The following is a 27597-nucleotide window of genomic DNA, read 5'->3' as shown; positions in this document are numbered from 1 at the left end:
AAAAAAATGTCATTTTACTATGGTCATGATTCAGTAGCAATAATTATATAGCTAACAACTAAACTTGTGAAGTATATAATCAATATAAAAACCCAAAGCACTGAAATTAAGACAGCTTCTCATGACCCAAAGTTGTTCTCTCTTCATTGTCTCATCTCTTGCACACAATTCTTGCCATGCTGCATGACAAATCCATCACATCTTTCATCACAAAGGCTGCTATACTTCTCTGAATAAGTTAAATAAAACTGCTAAATATCTCACACAGAAAGTGCTCTGTTATTTCTGCAGAACTTGAAAATCTGCTGTTGTCTTTGGGGATATAAAAAATGCTCCATTTGAGTGATTTTAATTGCAAAACAATCACTGGACTGCCTAAAATTTGACCCATTCCATCTTAATTGAGGACACTCAGAAGAAAGCTAACTTGCTTGCTATAGTTAGGAAGATCTGATTTAATTTCCTAAAACCCAGTTGCCCTACTTCACTTCTTACTACAGTTCCTTCAAGCAGCAAGTAGTATTTATCTACCTACTCATCACTGCTGAATCAAGGCTAGAACCACTTAAGCACAAGGGAAACAGAATATTTAATGAGCTGCAAAGGAATTAGCTTAAGTGCTTCACTGTTGTTCCTAATAGGGTAGGTGAAAATCCATGAGGAACAAAGCATTTATAAACTAGACTTTCAAATTCATTTTAGCAATTTCCTTTGTGACTTTCACAAAACTAGGCCACAGAAAAGCAGCAATGTTTTGCAACTGTTCAGAGTAAACTAGAGCAACCACGGGATTTCGATTTCAGTTCAAAGCTCTCCTACGGAAAACCAGTTAATAACTGTTGTGACATGTAGTGAGTTTTAGGGGTAAAGTGCTGGCTGTGTAGTTCATGGCTAACATTCTACCCTTCTTTCCCATTACAGTTGTTGTGAACCAAATGCACTGCCAACTGTAAAATGGGAATATGCAGCAAAAACACGGTACCCCTCCAAGAAGGCATGAAACGATTTGAACCTTATGCATTTTCCAGTCTCTCCATGGTACGTATAACTTCACTTGGCAAACGTACGGCTGACATTAAGACAGTTCTGAACACCACCTCGTGTCAGAAAACGGCCTTTATTTCAAGGACTTCTGTGGCTTTTGAGGAAAAAGAAACACAATAATGCATTTCTTTCAAGTGAAAATATATGTACCATGAACCTCCGCTGGCTGAGACCAAAAATGCACAAAGTTGAAAAAGGCGAGTAACCAACCTTGGCGAAATATCGCATCCTTGCTGCATAAAGGCACCCAGGGAAAACCAGAGACTATTAAATATCCCAAACTCATTAGTTGATTCATTAGTCTGTGTCTCTCTTCCATCTTCAAATTCCTCTGTGTGCCACTCGTACGGACTAAATCTGCTGACCAGGAATAAAACTACACTGACCCCAATGTAGGCAAAAACAATGCACATCCAGATTTCATATGCTAATGGATCAAGAAATGAAAACACTCCTGGCTTGGACTTCTGAGGTTTCTTGATCATTATTGATATCCCCAGGCTCATAAAGGGCTTTGAGAAGTCAATCACCTCTTCTCTCACCAATGTTATAGTTAATGGAGCAATTGCAATATCAGCTTTCTGTAAAGGAAAAAAAAAAAAAAGAAAAGAAAATAATAGCTAATATAATGATCATAGTTTAGTTTCCATTGATTTCATAAATGAAAACAGGACAGCAGACATGGCTAACATTCTTTTCTCTGAAAATGTCATATTGAAAATTTCAGAAATTTTTAGTTGAGACTCTTTTTACTGAAACACATGCAACCAACCATATGGTTGACATATTCTAAGCTTCCCAATTTATGGGAATATGCCCTTTTAAAAGTATATGACATTTAAAATTGTTAGGAAGGCCTTTTGCCTTGTAAGGAGGGATAAATACGTACTCATTTCCCTCCTAACTTCATTTACATTTAAAATCCAATTCTGTGCCTTACTTTTTTATTATTATTATTTTTTTTATTCTAAGACAAGTTACTAATTCTTTATCAGAGGAAACAAATAATTTTCCTCTACTTCATGAAGAGATCTAAGCCAAATCCCACAAATCCCAGCATTTTTAAATTGTTTTATTACAATAGATATTCTTACCCCATAAACAAGCTCTCCAACCATACCATTCCATATTTTCGTGTCTGCATCCCTGGCCCCATACTTGCCATCCCCAACAATTGTGAGCTTATATTTGAATCCACAGTGCTTAGCAATTTCTGTAGCTAGGTCCACGCAATAGCCCTCGTATCGATCATTTCCTTCAAGCATTTCATGATTTTTCTTCATCATAACATATGGGGACTCCTGCACAGAAAGAACTTGCTTTAGCTACAATGTAAAGGTTGTGCATTTCCTAGATTAGCAGATTTTCCTTTTACAAGCCAAAAAAAAAGACAATAATAACATGTATGATTCAGGTGCCATTATGTCAGCCGTACATGATTAATGTGATGCATTCTGTAAAAGATTTAAATGCTACATTCTTCACAGTCATATACAAATAACAATACTTACAGGTATAGAGATCCCAGCAGTATGTTAATAATGACCATGAACGTTAACAGGAGTTACGCTTTCAGAGAAGAGAGAATCTAAGTTCCAAAATCTGTTTCTTTCTCTCTTACAGTTTGGATAGAAGAAGGCAAAGGCATTTAGTTGCTTTTGTTGTTGTCTTAATAAAATGATATTATTTCCTATTTCACGGCTATGTTCCTTCCTTGAAACACACTTCTGGCTCTTCAGGCTAGAATTAATATTGAGTTTTTACACAGAAAAAAATATATATCTACAGATGTGCAGTAGTTCTATCATCAGCAAAACTATGGGTGGTTTATACGTTACATTAAAAGCAATACACCTCCTCTCTGCTCAACTGTTATCCAAATAATCTTGCATCCACTGGCATTACATTAGCCTGTGACTTAACCAAATTGATAAAGAAACTCTGCAATACAAAAATGTTGCTGTGTAACAATACATAACATTACTTTCCAAACAATTACAATATAACTTTATTTTTTATCTCATACTTTACCGGTCCATACTAGCTAAGATTCTGAAGTGCAAAAATGAGTCTCCTTCCTGTCTGGTAACATTCATTTCCTAATAAGCAATCGATTAATAATTACTATTGTGGCTACATCATTTAAAACTCTCTTTTTCAGAAGCAGGTATTTCATTCCTGATTTCTGGACTAGAAGAAATAACTTTCTAGGATGTTCTCTTCCCAGTCAATGACAATCTGTCTTCTACAGAAGAAAACAGCATACCAAATTGCATTTCCTTTGTTTCCGGATTTTATTAATGTATCATAATGAGTGACATACCACAACCTCAAAAAATAAACAGGAAATGAACTAATATTAACAGGAGAAACAAATCACTGTAGAATACACTATCTTCTGACAAAATATGAGGTTAATTACCAAAATAGTGGTGACAATAATAGTCTTATTCTCTAGTCCCGAAGATTCATTTCCGAGAGGGCCATCAAGGGGATTCACAACCATTTTGTCCACTTCACTCCAATATCCAATCTAAAGAGAGTTTTTAGGATGCACAGACACTAGTGAATATGAACTTCCACAGAAAAATTTATTATTACCACGCCCAAGATTTATGCTCATAGAGAACTATTTTAGTTACGGATTTATCAGCATAAATATTTCTATTTACAGTTACTATAGCAAATATTAACAAGAATGAGCTAATGATATTAGCTCACATTATTCTGGTTGAAGTATATCATTTTCATTCGCATATCAAGAACCTTTAGAAGCAATGTCATCTGCTGTGAGATTGATTTGTTATCAAATACTCCAGATTAGGAAGACATGATAAAATGGCTTCTCCCAAAGGATTTCGAATTACAGCAGAAAGATAATCACATTTAAACAAACATTACTGAAAAGCAGTGTTCTGTATGTCATTCAGATGTTTATCTCCCCAATTACTGGCTCACATTCAGTATTTCAGATCAGAAAGTAAGAAGTTTAACCCACAAAGCCGAAAGGAAAATACTGTCATATAGTACTTACCAGAAATAAAAACTCTATTTGTTAGAAAGAAGTAATAGGTGCTTTTACTCTGCTCTGCAAGACCAACATAGAATATATCTCTGAATACACATTATCACAAGTCATGCTTTAACTCATTTGCAGTGTTTCATTACCTACCTTAACCCTCTGTTTAGTGTGATAAAACCTTTAAAGACACTGTAAGACAACTCAAATTACCTTCCGAGGGCCAGTACTTTTGAGTTCCATGACGTTTATCGTAAAATTGATTCTCTTTCCATTCTGATCAAACTTTATATTCCCTGTTAGACCTTCCACCTGAACCTATATAGATGAAGACGAAAGTGAATTCAATTATGTTCCTTTTTAGAAAAATGAATTTTGTTTCCACAAATAATTACTGATTTATCACAAACATTCAGTTTAGACACTTTCTGTACCCAATGTAACTTAGCAAAGGAACAACTTCCTGATGCGGAGTTAATTTCCTCATTATTCTCAGCAAGATCCAGGCAGGTTAGAAGACTAGAAAGTTCTTTTCAAGCATTTATAGAAGACTTCACACATGCACTCATCTCAGCATTCATTCTAGGGAAGCTACCTGTTTCAACGCCCTTTCTATTTCTACACCATGACCCCAGGGTACAGCTGGATTTGCAAGACAATCTCCAGCATTTCCTCTTCTGGAGATCTCAATCCTCTGTTTACGCAAATTACGGAAAGCTTCTGTCATCACTTGCACAGCATCATAGGTCAGAGCAGATGTATACTGAAAAGGAGTGAAAATATTTCATTAAGAACAGCTTCAACCTCAGTATAACTTCTAGCATTCTCCATCCATTTGACACAGAAACACATTAAAAATAAAGATGACAGTACGTCATCCTTTCGTTTTGAGGTCACTGCCATCTGAGGGGCACCTGCACTGATTAATGTACAATACTCTCCATAAAGATAAAAAAGATAATGCTGATAAGCCTGAACTGAAAATTTACAGCTGTTTTCATGGCGTGAATTCCATTCATTTCTCATCACAAATGTGTAACACTTCAGTGTCCAGATATGGCTGAAGTTCACAGGGGAAAAAATAACATCCACTATTTAACCTGAGTATGCCTTCAGAAATAAGAATTTTTTTACTCTTGTTACACTCTTCACTGGAGGTGCATTTATATACAGAACTCATGATATATGTCATCCTACATATAGACTCACAAAACCAAAGCATATTGGTATATACATGTGTTTAAATTATCGTTACAGACAAAGGATCAGGAGAGAAGCTGTTTGCTAGTAGGCAATATCTAGGCAACCCTTTGAAAAAAATACATTATGGGCTGTGGTGTCTGGAGGAAGACGTGGCAATTCTCAAAGAATGATAGGCAAGGAAGAGTCCCACGTTCCTAATCTGACAGATATAAGGAGCTTTATAGCTTACAACTTTTGAGGTATCACAGAAGAATCTCGCCATCATACGCATCAGCAGCTGGGGCTAAACAGTCAAAAGTAGTTATCTGCAGGTACTGGAAAACTCTGCATTGTAACTAACTGAACAAAAATCACATGTGCATACACGTAGAGGATTTAGGTAGACGGATTTTATGAGTCCAGAACATTACAGAACATTACAATTATTCCAAGTTTAACACCCATTTTTGGAAATACGGGACAGAATATAAGAGCTTACAGCCTTATGAATGAATGCAATGATCCCTATGAAGGCTATTAGATGCTGAAAATACATAAACTCTAAAGCAGTGAGAAATGATGTATTGCCTCTTTGCTTCAATGGCTCAGACTTTAATGAGAATTTTAATTAGCTAGCTCAAGCCATGCAGAAGGCTGTTGTAATTCTAACCAAAGCAGTGCTCTGAATTGAGGTCATTTTTGTATGCAACCACCAGACCTTGGAGAGGAAGAAAAGAAAGGTGGAACTCTTTTTCGGATGCATAAACTTACTGGATGATTAATGTGAATATTCTCAAGAAGGTTCTCACAGCGGTTGGTATGAAAATACTTAAAAGGATCAGAACAACAGGAAAATAAAGTAAAAGACCGGCTGGAGTTGACATTTTCTACCACTGGAGTTGCAGTGATGAAATGAGAACACGCATTTATAGATGAGAAGGTAACAGAGAGAAGAAAAGACACTGAAACATTTTCATGGGGACCCGATAGCAAGGCTGTTTCAAAAGTAGCTTTTTCATTATAGAAATACATATAGAAATACACTGTTGCAGTCTGAGAAAAGCTTAGCATACAGCACTGTCACAAACCACCGATACATTGAGTGGCAGAGGAAATACAGCCTTGAAATTCAGAAGCTGCAACGGCATCTCAGTTATGTTTCTTTTGATAACTGGGATTTTTTAATCCTTTACCTCAGCAATATAATCCTACTGTTATATAATTAGAGGCCTGAACATCCACAACTCAGTCACATATTCACTTTGTGCAGGGCTCTGCCTATTGATTCACATCCATTTCTGTGTACAACCACATATGAAATTTACAAGTGCTAATTTAGGTTAAATCACGTTTAATCTAGGAATCTCAATATATTTTCCAAACACTTCACGCCCTCACGCTGTAGGGATGTCACAAAAGCAAACATCCCATGCCTAATAACCTTCATGGAGATTATTACATTCATTCATTAAGGTGTAGATAGTTTTTAACACTGCCAAACTGAAACCTCATGACCAAATAAGAGACCTCGTGACCATAAACGGGAGGTAACGTACAGATAACATTTTGTTCAAGCAAATAGATGAGTGTGCTCGTGTGCCTGTAAGTGTAAAGACAATCGTCATGAGTCAACAGATGCATTAGCACTGTCTTGATTTACTTTGTTACGTAAGAGATTCATTCAGGTTCAAATCTGCATCATTAATATCAAAGGGAGCAAGACCTGGAATATTATTCTCTAGAAGTGGAACGGGCTCTTACAGACTACTACTTTCACAGTGCTATAAAACTAACTTCATTTCAGTTACTTCCAATTTTAGATGATAAACTGGGTAAAATTTAATAGAAAATACTATTGATACTATTGCACAGTTCCTGCAGAATTGCCTGTAATTATTAAAGCCTTGCAAAGAATAAGCAAGAAGGTGCCCTACATTATCATAATTCTGGAGCTACGATATTAAGGTGATAATATAAACTTGAATGCTCTGAAGTGCTCAAGGATTTGCTGTCACTTTCTATGAAACATGGACTGCATCGTGACTCTTGCCTACGGATTCCATTAATTCCTTTTGCAGCGACTTCTGCGACTATTAGAGGAGCCCAGGGTAAACAGCTCAGATACAGATGTCTATGCTGTAGAGACAGTAAAACAAATGAAAACCACCCACGGGGACTACAAACTAGCAGTTCAGTCCAAAAATAACAGTGAGAAAGAAACAAGTAGAGACTGAGCCAGAGACCACTGCACAACACACCAGGGAGACCTCAGCTAGAATGGCTTATACAGCTGAAACAGCATTCAGGAAGGCTGAATTCAGATTAAACAGGTATAGAAGAGGGCTCTTCACCCTACATCACCAATAGAGCTAAAGAAAAATATTATCAGAAAGCAAATGTGAGTATTTTCCTCAGCTGGAGGTAAGATTCAAAGAGGTAATAAAGGAAGCACTCCTTGTTGCAATTGTAAGCAAAGAAAAGCAGATGATCAGTATTTTTCTTTATATTTAAACAATTTTAGCATACTCAAATATAAGCATAATATAAATCAAAGCAACATATACAATAAAGACTCAAAAGTGTGTCTCTGTATTTTGTGGGTATACAGAAGACTGCCTTACTGCTCTGCACCAGCCTTTTTTTTTTTTTCCAATGATTCGCTAAACAATTTATCACCTTGTTTGCAATATTTCAGTAAAGTACAGAGGCTAATTTGAACACATTAAGTTGTCACAGACGTTTTCTTCCTTTAATAAGCACATGGATCTTGCAGGAAAAAAACAAAAAAACAAAAAACAAATTAACACTAATTACTTGCTTATGAGTCCATGGTGCTTGACAGAAATAATAAAAACAATTATTTGAATTTGAACCTGCGGAATTTATTTATGAAAAGCATTACTTCTAATTCATCCCACTGTTTGTGGAAACTAACCACCCTGACGAAGTAATTGTAAAATCTCATCTGTTCATGTCATTTTACCTCCAACCTTAAGACGAAAGCGGCTGCAAAAGACCAATGCAACTACTATTGATAATTACCTTTAAACAACAAAGAACTCTGTTGTTCTTTGAGTCTTTTTACTCATAGACGTATGATTCCATAAAACTCTTTTTTTTCCTTCAAATACAATCATAGAATCACAGACTGGTTTTGGTAGGAAAGGACCTTAAAGGCCACTCAGTCCCACCCCCCTGCCATGGGAAAGCATCCAGCCTTGCCTTGAACGTCTCCAGGGATGGGATGTCCACAGCTTCTCTGGGCAAACTACTTCGGTGCCTCACCACACCCTGAGAAAAAAAAGTTTTAATATCTAATCTGAATCCCCTTCTCTTTTAGCTCAAAACCATTCCAGTGTCCTATTTACTATCTGCCCACGTGAAAAATCAGATTTCAAATGGCTTGAAAGACCTATTATGAATGTTGAAGTGCAAGTACAATAAATTGGAAAATTCAAACTGGCTGCTGCAAACTAAACTAATATGCATATGTAAGAGGCTTCAAATAAGATCAAGAATGAAGCTATGTTGTCTTCCTAAAAATGAATCTGAGTGTTCAGAAGCATCTTTAACTAAAGTGCTATTTAGGTCTGTGGGTATTTAAAGGTATTTTGTAAGAGGAAGTCTGGATGCAACAGATCACAATCACCTTCTTAGTCTACAGAAGAATCCTTTTAAAAGCTAAGAACAAATACTAGTGTATTACCTTTTTGTCCACTTTCCATTTACAGCAATGACCTTTTTTTGCCACTCTCAACATAAGAGCAGCTTACCAACCCGTGCTGTCCTTTTTCTTCACTGCTTTGCCCTAAGAACACCCTGGAACCTCTTTCAGTTCATATGTTCCGGCACAAGGCACTTCCACTTCAAAAATTAATAATTAAGGTAGTGATAAATCATTAAGTATGTGACTAAAAGAAGACAGACATTTTTAAATGTAAACTGCTACTTATTAAAATATTTACTGAAACACAGTTTTCAACCATTGTTCTTTTATCGATTAAAACAGCCATTCAAGCATTATCATCTACGACAAATACCCCTGGTGAACTGAGCTTTCATCCAAGAAAGTTCCTGAGATGATTATAAAAATGTATCCCACATTACTTTCCAGAAGAAGAAACTCACGGTTGGTGTAATTAATTAAAATTATTTTAATAATTATCATTAGAGATTAGATATTTGGTATCAGCCACTTTATAATACCATGAAAATAGTAAGAATCCAACACTTCCAGCAGGCTCTTCAGCTATGCTATTTTTACTCATAGCCAGTCGAAAGTCCTACACAGATCCAAGGGAATACATGCTAGTGATTATCTCAGAAATTTAACAATACTGCTGTAGCAATGAACCTAAATTGAAATTTCAAATTCCTTGGAGTAATTGGATTTAAATTTTAGACTAGCCTACTACATAAAGCCACACTAAATCTTTGAGCTTGGTTTTAATGCACTTTGAATCATCATAAATGGAGGGCTATACAAGGCACAGGGACACGGTGCTACGATTTACCCTGCACAAGTTCACTTACCATAAATAAATAACACACTGCCCTGTACTAAAACTGTCCAGAACCTCTCATTTGGATACTAATAAGTCTTTACAAAAAAAAAAAAAAAAAAGTGCAAAACCTGCCTACCTACATGATCAAGTCTCACCTACCTCAGCCAGCAAATACCCCAAGTATTTGCCTACTTTCTCTAGGGAAAAGACTGTCTCTTGTAAGCCTTTTCCTTTGAATTACTTTGAAGCAAATTAAATATGCCAATCTTACCTTACTTAGGTCATTGATTTAACCAAGAAGTAGCAACTTCCACTGAATAATAAACAGTTCATGTTTGCTACTCTACCACCCCAGATTCTAGCTGATAATACACACAGCTGCCCGAGTACGTAACTGAGATGCTGGCTGAAAAAAGTGGGCTACAGTCCTCAGAAGACCTGCAAGCACTTTTCCTTTGGCACAGTTCAGCCACTCACGCCTGTAGCACTGAAGGATCTGTGTCAGAAGTTCTTTCTCAGGGTCTGAGACAAACCTGCAGGTGATACCTCAGACAACTCACAGCTCTCATCCTTTGAGCTCTCTTTAAAAAAATAGAATGAGCAATTACTTATACAAAGGAGTCTTAAGTTATTAAAAAGAAGCATATATTTTCACAGTGAAACTTCCTGCACCCTTGTTCTTCACGTATATTTTTGTAAGTAGACAAGACTGAATATCGGTATTCAGAACTGCAGTAAAATCAGGTAGCTAGAGCTGCTAGATGTGTATTTTTATCTCCAGCAATCAGGAAACCAGAACACAAAGACAGAAAAATACAGGCAGAAAAACCTCACAAATGCAAGACTACAGGTTTACAGAGCCAAAAAAACAAGCAGTTCAGCTCCTGGTTAAGTTACACAATATTACTGAAATGGATTCATTTTAATCATTATAAATTTTTAAAATCCACACTGAACTGCTTGAATTTTGGCATTGTCAATCACATTTCTCTATTAAAAATGTATGTGATGCAACAGAAGACCTTACAACTTTTACTAAGTGCCAGGTGTTATAAAATCATTCAACATGCCGCAATCATAATGAACATTCTCTAAAATGAAGGCACTGTTTAATTCACAAACTGTACACTTGTGCTGAGTAGTATCTAGATTGCTTCCTGAGTTTGCAGTCTGAAAAAAAGTTTTTGCTGTCCTCTAAATGCTACTTATTTCTGCAAGCTTTCATATTTGTCTGCATGTTCTGTGCATTCCTTTCTTGAGGTATACCAGCACCTGAGGAGCTGAACCAAAAGCTATGCATTACTCCCTGCTCATTCTTCCTGACTTACCAGTTTCAGATCAGCAGTTTCCTACTTTTGCAATTTTGCCATGAACAGCACACTGTTCCGTACCATAAACAGGCATTTTAGATTCTATAATCACGTTAGCTCTGATAAAAAATAGATCTCATAATAGTTCTAGAATACTAGATTGCTGTTTAAAGAAAAGAAATTGAAAATGTGGAACTACTAAAGTCAAAAAATCAAAAGAAAGATTAAAATGATTTTGCTCTTAGCTACACATTGATTGTACGTGGGGAAGGGATTACGCACCTTAAAAAGCAATCTAACACATTCTGAACATCTGAAACATAATGTACCAGCATGATGCAGTTTAAGGCAGTGAAAATAACTTCAGTGGCCATTGGATTGTTGCCATCTTCCAATACAGTGGTGTTCTCTATGAGCTACTTTAGTTTTTCAAACGGGCAGCCACAAATTCTTCTCTGTGTGCAGGCTCCATTGTGTTTATGCCAGTAGAGAATAAATACTTCTTGCATTTACCAAGCTTCCAGTTGGCTTATGAAAGCTCACGACCAGGTAGAATGACTTTGTACTCTGCATGTCTCACTAACGTTCAAAAGATATGAACTCCACCTGAAATTATACCAAAGGCTGCCCCCACTATAAGCGTTAATAGGAAGTTGAAGCATTTGGATGTGTCATACATCATCTTAGGCATACCCTGACATTAAAGCTCTGAAAATCCTGTATGTATTTAAACTCACACACACACAAAAAAGCATCAAAATAGGACTTCAATTTCTGTCTTGCTGCTCTGTGGGCTGTTTCAAAATTTGCACATTAGTGGCTCTTTAAAGAGCTGCATGCAGAGACTTGACAACACCTTCAGTTAAAACAGATTTATTCTAAATTTAATTTGAGGTACCCTGAGCATATCAGCTTTCCTTTAGAAAGATGAGAAGTCCTTTTGAAAAAAGCCAGCAAAACAGTAGTTTCGAGCATCTTTCTGAATCTTTTTATTTTGTGCATTTATCAATACAGGCATAGCACGGTAACAAGTCTTTTGTCACCTGAGCATTAAAAGTGGAATAATATTTCAATTAATATTTTATAAGCTATAAAGGAATATTTTTTGAAGTAATTTGATCCAGGTCCTCTTTTCAGCATCTGTGGTATTAGAGTTCTACAAACTACTCTTCTGGAAAACTGACTGTACTGGGGCTGTGTTCCACTGGGTGACACTTCATAATGCAAAACGAACATAGGAAACCAAAAGAAAATTACAATGCTATTGTAATTGTAATGCCTGCAACGAAACATTCGCAATATCAAGGTTAACATTAACCTCTGACACTAGGAATTTGGAACTGGAAAATCTTTAAGGTTCCTTCCACTCCAAACCATTCTATGATTCTATAGTTACCAGCCAGAGGCATTCAAGCTTCTTTGAGTTATATATCAGTAACACAAAAATCCTATAAACCAAGCTGTTTCACACAGATTTTGCTGTCATGGCTTTAGAACTCTAGAATCTATTGGAACTGGTAGCATAAGCTCATTTATGAACAGTGGCAGTTTGGATTACTGCCTCAAAATCAGAAGAGAGAAAGGGTATTCATTGAGATCGTGGAATGGACCAAAAGGATGTTAATTTACCTCAACTACTTGGACATTTATATAGTACACCAAGAAGCACAGGATAACTCACATGACTAGAATACTAATAAAAAGGAATGGCTTGTTTGAGGAGAGGCAAGGAACACAGTTCCACAGGAATAGATGTAAAATCCTGTATTTTATAGGAATGATCAAATGCACAGACTGTCCTTTAGGATGAGACTGTCTAAACTGGCAGCAGTATAGAAAAGCAATGCAGCACAAGCTCTGGATGTCAGTGTGCATCTCATGACAAATGTAGTTGAACTGTGCCATGATGGTGGTAAAAAGAGTATCACAAAAAGCAGCACTGAAAAGAAGCCACACAAAGCCATGTACAGCACAGCACTCGGCTGAGGAGCAGAACCCAGTCTGGAATTTCAAAAAAGATGAGTCCCAACTAGAAAGATTCTAGAGTGAGATGAGCAAAAGGATCCAAGGGCAGAAAATTCAAGGGAAGAGGGATTATTTAGTTCAGCAGGAAGGACATATACAGCAGCCATCTTCAAATATAGAAGGAGAGTGTGCTCATGCATAAGTAGCAGACAGCAGTAAGGAATCTGGAGACAAAGCCTAGCTTAGGTTAGACAAAAAAAGCAAAAAGCTGGTCTGTGTTTGCTCTTAAATTGAACATCTGGGAAAGCTGTGAAATCACTATCTATCAGGAATTACACAGGTGTATTCAATTCAGCCTTCAGGCAAGGAGGATGGACTGGATGACTGCTCGAAGGCCTTTCTTGCCCTGTTTCTGCTGTGGCCATCATTCTCCTCTGCCTCTAGGTCCCTTAGGATGGCAATGAAATATGACATCTCTGTGCCTTGCACATAATCGAAGGGAACCTGACAAGTAACATCTGTACAAGGGCAAAAGATAGAAACCTATGCTAAGAAACACAGCAATTGATACAACCAATCTCTCCAAGCACTGCAGCAAACATCTACTCCCTCCTCCTCCCCAATACTCCTTGCACTTACAAATGATCAGATAATTTAATATAACTTTTATCCAAATAGCAGTGCAATCCCATATATTCCTTGTGGAGATACTACGCAAACAAAGATAAAAATCAGATCGGGCATTTTAATTTAATTTAAAATGTGCTCTGACACATGGAGTTTATGAAAATAATTCTTTCATTTATTTTTCCTATCCATAAAATAGCAAACTCCAAAACTAGATGATATTCCAAATACTCTCTTTTATGGCCTTCAATTTCTAATATAATCAAAAGGAACGAAAAAGGAAGATGTAAAGATAGTAACTGTGATAAAATGACAAATTTATGTTGTAACAAATCACTGCAACTATTTTTTTTTTGACTTATGCCTTTCACTGTGATTACTTCCAGACTAAGATTCTGCAACATTAGCAAAGGTAGGTAGATTTCATCCCTTGAAAACCAGAGACACACAAAAAGAATTTTACTAATCATCCACAGTCAGTTCATCCCTTGTCTTTTGCCTGAATGACAGGATCACATATTACACAAATATAAAAAGAATGCATCTAGAATCACAGAATTGCTCAGGTTGGAAAAGACCTTAAAGATCATTGACTCCAACCACAACCCGACTATCCTACCCTAACTCTAACAGCCCTTTGCTAAATCATGTCCCTGAGCACCACTTCCAAACGGTTCTTAAACACATCCAGGGATGGGGACTCAACCACCTCCCTGGGGAGCCCATTCCAGTGCTTAACAACCTTTTCTGTAAAGAAGTTTTTCCTGATATCCCACCTAAACTTACCCTGGTGTGACTTGAGGCCATTTCTTGAGGCCATTTTCATCTAAAGGCATGACACGGGCCCTAGCTTCTTCTGTCAAACAGTACATGAAAAATTTACTTGTTCTCTCAAAGAACAAAAGATTAAATACAAAAATAACCACAGAAAAATCATAGCTTCAAAATACGGTATTAAAAAAAAAAAAAAAGAACCCATAAGCTATCTATCTATCTACATATATATATAATAAACATTAAGGTTGGGCACTTTAAGGGATTTCTGTTTCAGGAATTTGCAGCATGTTCCATTTCTTGCAGAAGGTTCTTATTCACCTTATTACCAGTCAAGAAAATACTTCATACTCAACCTATAAAAACTTACGCTTAGAATACTTGCCATTTCTTTCTTTTGTGGTGATACACTTGAGAATCACTTAAATACACTTAAATCATTTTTAATAAAATTTATGATTGTATTCAATTTCCAAAGCAATAATTGATCTCTGTAACTGCTAGATAAGACAAGAGGATTATCCCAGTTTTATGCAGAGGGACAGCTGAGGCAAGGAAGTTTACCTTTTTGCACAACGTCACATCTTGAGTCACTCAGACCTGGAATAGACCACAGTTCTGTACCTCAGGCACACTGTTTAATTTTGTAAGTTTTTGTAGGATTTAGTCATCTGTCCCAGAGCAACTGGTTTATCATTTCTTTGGTAGGACAGGAAGTGTTAGATCTGTGCTCCCTGAGAACATGTGTATGACTACATATGCGCCCCTCTAGAACATTTTAAAACTAGGAGAAAGAGACAAATCAAAAAGAAGTCAGCAGCTACTTAATATATCACATCAAAATATTCCTAACAAGTTGTCAGGCAAAGATTTACAGTTATACAAGAAAAACTGATGCTGTCTTTAACATTCTTTGACAGTGCAGTATCTCTGCTGAACCAGCACAATTATAGAGAATGCTAGAAGTACCCCAGAGAAAACATTAGGATTGGCACAGCTGATTTTGTCAGCTTTTCTCTCGTCTTTCTCATCCAATCCCATTGCTTCCTGTACATCCTGTCACAGTTAAAACAAATGCAAGACGTACCTTTATCGTACTAGTGTGTGCACCAGGATATTCTTTTTCCTCTAACGTTGACCAACGTTGTATAAATTTTGACACCAAAGGATCGTCGTAGTCAACTATCTGAAATCCTGAGACATTAGCTCCTCCAAACTGAATTTTGGATAAATCCCCATCAGTAAATCCCTGGGCACAGAAAACATCATGTCTGTTATTCCAGTAGTTCTGGCAGATCTCTCAGTTGCCTTATACATATAAAAGCATCACCATATGACGTCTATTGCAAATGTGTATGCCAAATGTTTTCTTCAAACAGGATCCAAGTCAAAATCCTGGGCTGCCAGCCAACAATGCCTCTTGTTGCTCAGTAGTCTTATACTTCCATAGAAGAAGTGCTACCTTTGCCATCATAACTTCCTTAGAACAAAAACAGCTGTTAATTTCAATGGGACTACTTAGATTAGAAAGTCAGTAACAGATAGGAGAGCAAATTTTAGCCTGGCTGGTTGTTTTTTTTTAAATATATAAAATGAAAGTGGGTTACACTAAAACAGTTCATTTATGCAAATTAAATGAGGGATGTCTAATCCTGTCCATCAGTATAAAGACAATATAATCAAGGACTACGAAAGTTTTCTTTCTGATACAACACTTTTTGAAATCATCATCATATATATATATGGTACATATGTGAAATTTACCTTTACAAACACACAGTAAGCGAATATGGTAATAGATAGCTATAAAATATAATGATTCAATGTGCTTAAAATCTTATAGGCTTGAAAATCTTACTGTAGCAAGCCAAGCGATGGCTAAAATAGCAAGCAGTCAACGTAATGAAATACACCAGGCAACTTTCCAAAACGCTTATTGCCTTTGAGACTAAAAATATTTATACAACATACGCAGCACAAACACAGGGAATTTTCAAATTCTGTATGACTTTTTGCTTTTCTTGTGAACATGCAACACCTTAACTTCTTTGTTTTAAAAAAAATCAGTTAACAAATACAAATATGGATCCACATTGTTATACTTTTAAAGACACCTTGAACTCTCAAAGCCTTCTTTCTTCTATAGCAACATAGATAACTTTTCAGAATACTCTTGTCTGAAGGGAAGAGGACTTTTGATTAAAGGCTAGGAGGAAATATGGGCTATATATGAAGTGTAATTAGGCATGCTACAGTCATTCTGTGTTCTCAACTCCCTCTAAAATTACTATGAAAAACAGAGTGTAAATCAGAGCAATTTAGGGGCTTTGCTGAAATTTTTGTTAGTCAAACCGTATCAAGCTCCAGGAATAAAGAGAATAAATAAATTATATAAAAGCATTCTCACCATACAACCCTCAAAGCTCTTTTGTGGAGCAGAGCAGCTGACATTCAAGCCCACAGACTTTGCTTTATCCGTTGCAGAAAAAATGTATCAGATTCTCTAGCTGAAGTCCATAAGTACTGTTGACTTTGATGTCAGTAAAATGGCCATTCATCTTTAAGAATTTCAAAAAACAACCTTAACAATTCTGAGTTTCCTGAACCTTCTCTTCCCCCTTAGGAACAGTATTAGCTGTACTGCCTGATTGTTCAAGGAGATATTCTATCAAACTGATTGCCACGCCAACCTGAGTAATGAGGATGTGTGAAGGTGAGATTCAGTAGTCCAGCAGAATCAAAGCTGAGAGCTCTGATTTTTAAAAACTAAAGCAGTGAGAGAAGAAACAAGAGTTATCTGGATGAATGCATCAGACCATGGTCTGGAAAGCTGTTTTTCTGATTTTCCTACCTACACTGACTTTCCAACAGTATGCAGAAAAACAGACAAACCTCTACTGGAGTTGCTGAGCATACTTCAATCCCATTGACAGGAATTTAACAGGAAGTATTTAAGCTCTGAAAAGACTCAGCCAATAAAACAAACACTATCTGAACATGCACATATATTTAGCAAGAATAAATATATTTAGCTTTTCTTTATCTTCTAAGCATTCATTGAATACACAGTACTAGTTTATGTGCCTCCATGAACAGCAAAATGTGTAGTGCAGGTATTTTAAATACTAAAACTGCTTACCAGATTTGCAATAATATAATGGTATCCTTTAACATGTTTACCAATTGTGATAACCTGTAAGAAAAAAAAGTACCCATGACAAAGAATGTTCAGCTGATAGGCAGACTAAGACTTAATCACTAAACATAATACGATGTAAAAGTCAGTTATGAACTTTATCATATGCAATAGTGAGTTTGTTGAGTGCTTTACTTTTATTTTACCTCATGAAAATACTCCCTGCTGGTAGAAATTTGTCATACTGAAGATCAAGCTCCAAAATCTGTAAGAGGACTTGAATGCTTCATATTAAAGGTTCAACCCCTAGAGGTAGGAATGGGTACCACAGAGTAGATTGAACCAGAAGAAGCACTGTGACTTAGGCCTTCTTGCTTAGGTTCTGCTCCATTTGTAGCAGTTTTGTAACATTCCTTGAACCAAAAACTTAAAACGAAAAGCATTACAACATAATTGAAAGAATCCACATTATGAGGAAATTTTAGAAGCTCAAATTGTTGTTTGTTGTCCTAAAGCTTCCTTATAATCTCTCTCAAAGCCAGCTGGTGGTTTCTCAGCTATCTCCACTGGCAAGCATGTATCATGGATTTTTCTCCCATATAATCCTAATTAAGACTACATCTTCACGGGGAAGTTTGCACTTGGAAGCAAAACACTTCTCCAGAGAAAGGAAATGGGAGAAAAGAGGTCTCTAGAGATTTCTTCCATCTTTTGAACAATGAGAACAACAGGAGTGAACTCAAAGTATTTTTCAGCTTCAACTCTTACATAAATAGTTGTAATGTGGCAAAGAAGCTGTTGCGTAGGAGGAAAAAAGAAAAAAAAAAGAATGAAGGAAGAGCTTTGCAAAACACTGTATGTCTGTATAGTGATCCAAGGACCATAAAGCATTACTGGGACACAGCTTCTGAAGACAATGAGATAAACAAAAATACTGAAGAAGGTTTGTTCAAGAACGGAAAGCAAGAAAGAAAGCAAAGAATTTGCAGCTTAATGTATCAAGAAAGCATATGATACTCCAAAATCCAGGAAAAAAACTGGTCAACAGAAAGCCCACTGTGCACTTCTCAGTAAAAGTAATAAGGAAAAAGAAAAGGGATTCTGATACAAAAGGCTGAAGGCACGCTCAAGAAAAGGCTTTTGCTGACATGTGGGTTTTGGTTGTTTTGGGTTGTTGGTTTGGGGTTTTTTGCCTAGAATTAGAAGGGTTTTTCAACAAATAAATCTGCTAGTAAAGTAGAACCCAATGTACCTAATTGGCAGTTAGAACAGAAAATCAGAATGACACAGTCAAAGAAACTCACAGGCCAAAAAACCTTACAGGTACTCCCAGAAATCCTTTCTTAGGATGATTATTCATTTTAGGTGGGAGAGAAAATTAACAGAAAAATAGTCATTTTAGCATTTATTTCAGACTACTTGAGAAAATCAAAGCGGGGTTTACCTTAAGGTAAGGGAGTCATAGGAGCAAAAGAGTAGGGATAATGGACTCCAGAAAACAGATCAAACACCAGAAGCTGGTAGGGTATCTTTCAAAGAGAATCTCAAAGCTAAACCCATGAGACAGCTGACTTAGCAGAGACTAACAGCAAAGCAGAAAACTATTTTGATGTGAATAAATGATTGGAATTACAACGATCCCTGTGGCTGATCCACAACTTTTAACACTCTTCAGTGACTTAGAAAATCAGATGAGCAGAAACAAGAGTTTATCCATCCATATGCCTTCAGAAGTGACACAAGTCTGCGGGGATAAAGTGAGAAAGTCTAAATCTCAACTAAGGTACAACCTGTCAATGTGCAACAAGGGTATGAAAAATATCCTAGAGATGCACTCAAAATAAGAAGCCAAAAGAAAACAACAGGTATATTACAAACAGAGACAAAGCTAGTAAGAATGCATGGTAACTAAAGTGATGGTCCCTGTCATTAAAAAGCAGTACAAGGTGAAACTGAAAAAAATTAGTCTTTGTATCACAAAATAGATTAAAATCACATATCTGATTGTATAGATTTTAAAGGATATTAAGATGATAAACAGTCAGTGCACTCTTGTCAAAAACAAAATATGTCAAAGCAATTTCTTTCCTTTCTCTAATGTGATATTATCTGTTAGGAAGGCTGAGGAAACAGCGGGTACAACACGTCCAGCCTAATAAGGCTCTCATTGTGTGACATCATTATAAGCTCCTAAGGAAACGTGGACAAAAGTCAGTGTAAGGTAAGCAAACAACTGTCTGATAAGTGGTGAGCAGTGTTTCTCTCAAGCGTTGCTCTGTTCAGTACACATATTAATGATATGAAATTTATTGTTTTTTTTTCCAATCAGTATGACGAATCAAAAAATATGGTTATAAAACACTGCAGATGGTGATAGAGAGAGGTTGTGAATGCCCTGAAGGACAGAACCAAATTAAAATTAATCCTGAAAATTACAGAAACAGTTTCTGGGTACAAGTTCAAAATAAAAACACACAAATAGAACGCATTCAGTTTGCATGCTCAAACACAATGCTCAGTGCCTGAGCCTCTCCAAGCTATGATCATTTTCATAGCGAAGACTAAAATAACAAACCCTCCAAAAAAGCTTCAGACTAAACCCAACCAAATGCAACTAAACCAGCTAATATATTCCTAAGGATGATGCACTGTCTCACATAGTCAAGTTTAAACCAGTACAGAATTGTTCTTAGTCTTCCATTGTGCTGTGTATGCATGAAAGCAGTAAACAAGATAAAAAAACAATGCTGAAAAGATCCACCTGGACCCACCTAGACACTAGGACTGAAGAGGTGGATTTGGAGGCAATACAGGAATTTGAATCAGAGCACTGTGATGCTGCTATACAAAGAAAATCCAAGTAAGTAAATAAATAATTTTGATAAACAGTATACAGGTGGGTGTGGAGATGGCATCTTTCTGCTTTGCTGAAAGTTCAAGAAGCCCTCACTATGGAAGACAGTGTCCTAACTTGGTTATCACATCGTAAGACAGTGACAAAAGAAGAGAGAAACTAAAACAAGGAACTATGAGGAAAACTGAATGAACAAGATAAGCTGCTGATGCAGTCCTCCAAGATGTATAAGTTTTTTTGGAAGAAAAAAAAAAAAAAAAGATTAGAAATCACTTTCTAGCTACACAGCAAAATAACCCATAGACTTAGATATATATCTGTAAAGCACCATTTACAATAGTGTAGGAAGTACATATAATGTAGTAAAAAACCTAGACAGATTGCAAAGTAGCCCTAACGAGATCTTTAAAAAATAATCAGGATAGAAAGCCATACCGGATGATCCAGAGAGAATTATCCTGCCTTTGAGCAGAGGGAGCAATTACAGGATTTGCACAATCTCTTTCTGTCCAGTGTGTATGTGGCTCTCAACAGAAATCTGTCACTTCCAAAAGATGTATAATGACCACAAAAACAGGATCGACAGAAACAAACTCATTATGCTTTTTACAGAATATAAATAATGGGCATAACTGAGAAACAGGGAATAGCAAACCTGATCAACAATGTCGTTGACTTTATCACGCTCACAGTCCAAAATCACTCTCCTTTCCTTTTTCACCTCTAGATCTTGGAATAGTGAACGGTATGTTTCATCTTTTCTGTCATTGTTAATGTTTCCTACGTTGATAGCAGTCACTTGCCACTTCTTCTCAGCTGCAGAATCCAGCACAGCTTGCAGTGTTGATAACCCTAGTGATGCGCAGGAGAAAGCAGAAGGTATAACTGACAAAGCTTCAGGACTAACAAGCTTCTGGAAGATGATTTATGAGATTACTTATTTAAGATTACACAATTACTTGTTTGAACTGTCACATGTAGCTAGAAATCAGAAATGCAGATATGCGTCCAACTTTCTTGAGTGAAAATTCTATTTAAACAACTGGAAGGGATCAGAACAGAGCCTTATAAGGACAATATTTTGGTTTTGCTTCAACTTTTTTTTCAGAAGGGGATTTTGCCAATTCACTGATTCACTGCTGGAATCCTATGCACTCAGAATGAGGTCTTCCAGGAGAAAAATGATCCAATTACAGAAAGAGGATCAGCTCTTTATTACTAAATTCTATTTAACTGTTCCTGCTCTCAATACTTAAGCAGTAACCTATTTAAATCCTGATCTCACTGAGGCCTGTGGCAAAATTCTCATGTTTCAGAGTGATGAGAAGTTATTATTTCTGTTGCCTATAATCACAACCCGGATAACAGAGCTATTATTTCTGCAGACCACAATCAATCCCTGATAATGAAAGAACATTTGATGGCGTGTATTTTTTTCCACATAGATCCGTAGGCCCAGCATTAACACCTAGCAGCAGTCTGTAGATTTTTGCTGCTATTTCAGCATTTTGGCATATTTCTGGAAGCTATGATGTCTGCACAGTTTCAATTGCCTACAAAACAGTGTAAAATCAGTGAAGATTTCACTTGACTCATTTTTCCTGTTCAAAGATTAAATAACAGAGAATAGAGACGTACATTTGTGTGCAAAGAAATGAAAAGGCATGTAAAAGGAACCTTCAAGGATAACCCTCGTGAGAAATGATAGTGATTATGAACTTAACTGTAGAAAGAAAGTACTAAGAATCACTTTGCCTCAAAGTCTGTAAACACATTAGTCAGTTTTAGCAATTCAGCTTCTTGAGTGAAAGCAGTAATAAGGAACAGCAATACATATAAGACTGGTCATCAGCAAAGGAAGAAAATGGCAGGCTTCCAAAAACATAATTTCAATATGTCAGATAGTTCTGGCTTTCTATACTGACTTTAGAAAAGACTGATAGGAAGTTCTATATGTCATGCAATGAGTATTTTAGAATAATAGACAGCTACAGTCCAAGGGCACACAAACTATTTATGACATGTTAAAGACATGTTTTCATTTCCCAGAAAAAGATAATGAACATAAGTGACCTAAAAGACGTAAAGAGTATCTTAAAATATTATCAACTATTCAAAGTAATTCTATACTTCAAAAAAATGTTCTTAATGGCAATTCTTTACTTGCATTCCTTTTTAATTCTTTTGGGAGATCACTCAAGACAATAAAACAATTTCTGCTATTGCAGATTTTTCATTTTCTGTTCCTGGGAATACAAAACCCACATTCAATTTTGGTTTTAGATTACCGGTTTTACTTCTTAAAATGGAATTAAGACTGAATTATTGTAGAAGCTTTTTGTTCCAGTTTCAAGAGGAAATGTCAAGGCATTTTGCAAGGAAATGACAACTTCTTTACTACGCATCTCTGTGATATTAGAAGTAGCCATGTGCAGCTCACTCAGTTGCTGAGTAACACTTCCTAACATCAAGAGCAAGTTTTATAAGAGGGAAATCTTATTCTGAGAGGTATATACAAGTATAGTTGTATATACAAAGTATATCTTGAAAAAATATACTTTGGATGAAGCTAGCAATGAAAATTTCAATGCATAACAAGTAGAGGAAAAAAGAGCAAGGAAAATTAAACTAACTTTCAGAAACAAATGCTTTTGCAGGTTCCTAAAAACCCGAAGTTCTAGCATGTGTGAACATACTTGTGTAGTGTGCTAATTCCTATGGGCTTGGTTTAAACATGTGTCAAGTTCTTTTGCTTCAAATCATCTAAATTTTATGATTCTTCATTACAAAGTGCACTGTTTGCTTTGCTTGCACATTTTTCAATGTAAAATCATCTTTATCAGTAATACAATAGTGAAGACCCTAAAGGATCTGATAATTTTGCAGTGCATATTATTCTTTTAGTCGCACGCTGTTCCTGTGTTTAACAGCTTCCACATATCTGAAATTAAAGGAATAGTTATAATAAAGAGATCCCAAAAATTAACAAGACATTAAATATAATCTGAATCACTGTTTCAGATCTGATTTAGTAGATTCTAGGTTTTCAAACATGTCCTTCTAAGTACCCTTTGCGCCAAACAGAGTATCAGGCACAGATTCATTTAATTAGGGCTGCTAATGGTACTACAATCCATTATAAGGAGTTTCTATATTTTTTTTCTTCTGATCTTCCACTTTTCCTGGGGACTCCTTTTTTTTTTTTTTTTTTTGGAGTACCCTCTGCAGTGAGCAGATTTGTTGCTTTTTAGTGGTGACAGATCTGTCATCCTCAAACAGTTTAGTTTACTCTGATAGCAACAACACAACAGAAAGTGGAAAAATAAATCATTTATAGCAATGCTTTTGAGGAATTATCTCTACAGAGTAAAAGAAGTAAAAATCTGCAGAGGACAAAAATCTAACAACTCCAGTTGGTGGTTGTGACTGCATGAGTATTTCCATTTGGGAACTTCATGTACCTGGACCACTTACAGTTAAGATGAGACAGACTGTTAATTCTGTGAGTTCTGAAAGGGAGGAATGAAAAGAGGCTGACTAAATTAGCAGCTCTGTTACAAAGAGAATCTTATGTTCATGTCATTGCTTTCTCCAAACTGCACTGCTTAGTACTGGCATCACAGAGAAAGCAAGGAGGATACAGTGTAAGCCACTTTATATGACATCAAGTGCCACATTAAACCAGAAATAGCTTGGATATGCACACAGTGAATGGCTTAACTTCTTACAGACAAGAATGAGATGTGAAATTGTTCTGCACTTCATTCAGTCAGCCTCCAGACACAGAGGAGCTGTAAAAGTTGCAGTAAATTTTGCTTTTGGAATAAGTCATTAAACTAATTTCTATTAGCTTCCACAAGCAGTTAGTCTTTTTCACATCATTCCTGAAGGAGGAAGCATCTAACATTATATGTAATCCTTTAAGTATACATCACATTAACACTTAAACAAAAGCATTTGGAGGAAGTGTGAACCCTGTCTGCTCAAGGTCTGATGTCATCAGAAGTGCTGCCTCCATGCTGCTTGACTCTGCACGATAGGCTTAGAGCAGGCAGTGGGAGCACTGATTTCACTCAGCATAAAGGCAGGAATTTCATGCCTTGGAGCTCACTATCACTGGGGTGCCTTGCCTCAACTAAAACAAACAAATATAAGAGAGAGGCATCATCAAAAGGTGACTACAAACAAAAGTTTCATGCTATTATTCCCAGCCATTGGCCAGAGCAGCCAAACCAGGTGGTTTCATTATTTCCTACATATAAACCACATGCAGGTCATGTACCACACACTGCTAGCTGACTGACAGTGCATTTCACATCTGTCCTTTCTAAAATGGCAGTGACTGTTTCAGATTCTAATGTGATCATTTGAAAAGGATCTGCAACAGAAATAAGCTCGGGGTTCATCAACCCACATGACATTACTGCTGAAGGCTACATGTCAGCTTTAGTTTTTCTTACTTCAGGGCTCAAAACAGTGAGAATGAACTATTTTGAGGTATTCCCTTCAGCATCTGAGCAACTTTTAACATTTAAAAAAGCATCAGAAGGCAGAGAATTTAACATTACTCCATTACTCAATAAACTGGTGTATTTAATATTACATTAACCAACTTACAATCTTACAGAAGTCCACCTTACGATTTCATGTGCATTTAACTCTGATCAATGGCCATGCAGATAAGACACAAGACGGCCTTCTTAAAGGGAAGATACGAAACTGGGAATAGAAGGAAGTTGGTCATGGACTACTGGACTAGGAGAACTTGAAAACAGAATGATGACAAGGGAATTCCACAAAGGGCAGTCAAAACAAAACATGCTGTATGATGCTATTTCTCCAAAAATTGATACATCATCATTCGCAAGTAATTTTTCACAGTTCATAAATTGTTAGGCCACAATTATTATACCCATAAAAGGGCACTGTGCTTGTGGAGGCTGTACCCCTGAAAAAGTTGCCTACAAGCAGTGGATTTGGGTTCATCAATAAAAAAAAATAATAAACAGCAGGGAAGAACTCAAGTACTGTCAATGGTGGCTTCCAAGGGAGAAAGGACTGCATCCAAGGCTCTTGTTTGTCTTCTGCTCAGCTACTGATTTCATATGTCGTGTGGAGTAAATCTGTGCTAGCAGACATTCCTTAACTCTACTGAAATATAGCTGAAGCACAACTCAGAGTGGGTGGCATCTTCAGGCCTCCAATAACAGGACAGCTACCTCTGGAGCTCAGTTCATAAGGGTAAACTCCAGCAATCAGCTATAGTTGCAGCACGGAAAACAGCCATTTGGTGAAAGAATGAGCTTACTGATGTTTGTGTTCGACTCTAATTTTAAATGGCTCAAAAGCTGAGTGTGGATAACGAGCATCATTACATGAAAAAGTATCTTAGCCCTTTTAAGTTTATTTTTTTAATCCTTAGATGATTATTTAAAAAGACAAAAACTCATAGGAACTGTTTCACAGCAAGCAAATAATCTCATAACTTATCAGAGCACGCTTGAAATTCTGCTAATGCCCACTATAATTTCATTCTCATTTAAACTATTTTCACGTCCTAAGAAACCATTTGTAAATTTAAATGTTTTTGCTGTATTCCTCTCCTCGTTTTCTAAGGCAAATTCAGCTTTTCAGCAAGAGACTACTAGCAAACGGCATACAGATAAAAACTGGATCTCACCTCTGTCACTGTCATATAAATATGCAAACTTGGTCCACTGATAGTACTCGATCAAACTAAGGAGAGCTCCCTTGAGGTCAGGTCTCATCTGAATGACAAATGGATGTGTTCCATCTGTTGGGAAGCTCGGAGTTATGAAGGAGACGTGAAGAGTCCCACAAAACGATGTTATGGTGTTTACAGACTTCTTATCATAGAATCCAAAAATAGCAAAGACTCCTCTTGAAAACTGGGAGCAGACTAGGAGAGAGAGAGAAAAACAGTTAGGTGGGAATTCTTTTTTTTCCAGAAATGCACTGAGAATCCTATTGTGTGTATATATCTTAGAAATAATGAAGTTGTCTAATTTCACAATGGGAGAGAACAGTAATGCTATGTTATGGAGGTAATTATGTGCTAGCATTATTAATCAGTAATATAAAGCTTTCAGTAAAAACAACAACAAACATCAAAGGTCCAAGTGTTTTCAGTCCAAGTAATTTAGAAATTAAACGCACCTATATAAACATCGGTGGCAGCTGGAATTTATAACATGAGTCATCATGATCACACATACCACCAAAGGAAGCAGATAACTTTTTTGTCACGTCAAAAATAAATTGGTTCTGAGATCAAGACTCCTTGAGCTTTTTGTGTAATTCTTTATATTGCCCCAAATTAAAAAAGAAAGAAATAAAAACGTTCAAAGCCAGAACTAGAAGCAGATCTCTTAGCTGCAGAAAATAAGTTGATTTGTTTTAAACTCGAGTTTCAGGCATTATTTTAATTCTCTGTGCTTTCAGATTCAGCAAAAGCTGGTCTTCCTGGATGACACTTGCAGTCATGCTGCAGAAAGAATAACCTCAGATGTAAATCACCTGCTGATTATTCAATTTTTATCACTTGAAACAATTCAAGCCAGCTGATGAACACTGCTGATAAATGCAGTCTGGAGAGAAGAGCTAGCTCTTCTGGGTCATCCTGTTCTTTGATACTGCAAGTTATATTAGTGCCTAGGTTTTAAAAACAAGATAGATTGAGGAAAAATTCCTCCCTGATTAATTCTGAGCTATCACCTACGCATTCTTCGGTTTGCACACTGTCACCTTGAACAAGAGGCAAATCCTTTTAGACAAAGCACCTAGCCAGCCTCACTGCAAACCCTGCTACACCTGACCTGCTGATAGCTGCAAATCACTGCATAGCTGAGTCTAACTTCTCCTGGCTGTTTAGAGCACTAAAGAGCACCAATCCTTGAATACGATTCACATGTGAGGGCAAAAATAAATTGACTTATTTTTGAAGTTTCTCACATTTGTTATTTTCTCTTTTAAAGTTATCACATCCTTATTAAAATAAAAAAAAGCCCCTTTATTCATGTTATTATTAATTTCTATTTACTTTGCATGGCTTTTCCTGTCTACCATAGAATCACAGAATAACGTGAGGGGAAGAGATCCATAAGGATCATTGAGTCCAACTCCTGTCTCTATGTGGACCACCCAAAATTCGTATCATGAGT

General features: G+C 36.6%; 1 protein-coding gene across 2 annotated transcripts in view; it reads right to left on the bottom strand.

Moving 5' to 3' along the window:
• Positions 1 to 27597, bottom strand: part of GRIA2 (glutamate ionotropic receptor AMPA type subunit 2) — a gene marked incomplete at both ends in the record, with an annotated part of 86043 nt that overhangs the window by 22023 nt on the left and 36423 nt on the right. For both annotated transcript variants that reach the window (XM_079535090.1, XM_079535091.1), the window contains 9 exons: positions 1255 to 1625; positions 2139 to 2345; positions 3467 to 3577; positions 4277 to 4381; positions 4659 to 4826; positions 15514 to 15675; positions 17566 to 17619; positions 21072 to 21268; positions 26097 to 26336. In XM_079535090.1, coding sequence (XP_079391216.1) covers positions 1255 to 1625; positions 2139 to 2345; positions 3467 to 3577; positions 4277 to 4381; positions 4659 to 4826; positions 15514 to 15675; positions 17566 to 17619; positions 21072 to 21268; positions 26097 to 26336 — 1615 coding nt within the window. The remainder of the gene's footprint in view (positions 1 to 1254; positions 1626 to 2138; positions 2346 to 3466; positions 3578 to 4276; positions 4382 to 4658; positions 4827 to 15513; positions 15676 to 17565; positions 17620 to 21071; positions 21269 to 26096; positions 26337 to 27597) is intronic.

The sequence above is a fragment of the Tetrao urogallus genome (assembly GCF_951394365.1).
Source record: "Tetrao urogallus genome assembly, chromosome: 4".
Taxonomy (NCBI): domain Eukaryota; kingdom Metazoa; phylum Chordata; class Aves; order Galliformes; family Phasianidae; genus Tetrao; species Tetrao urogallus.
The sequence above is the reverse complement of the archived record's forward strand: the minus strand, read 5'-3'. Positions and strand labels throughout refer to the sequence as shown.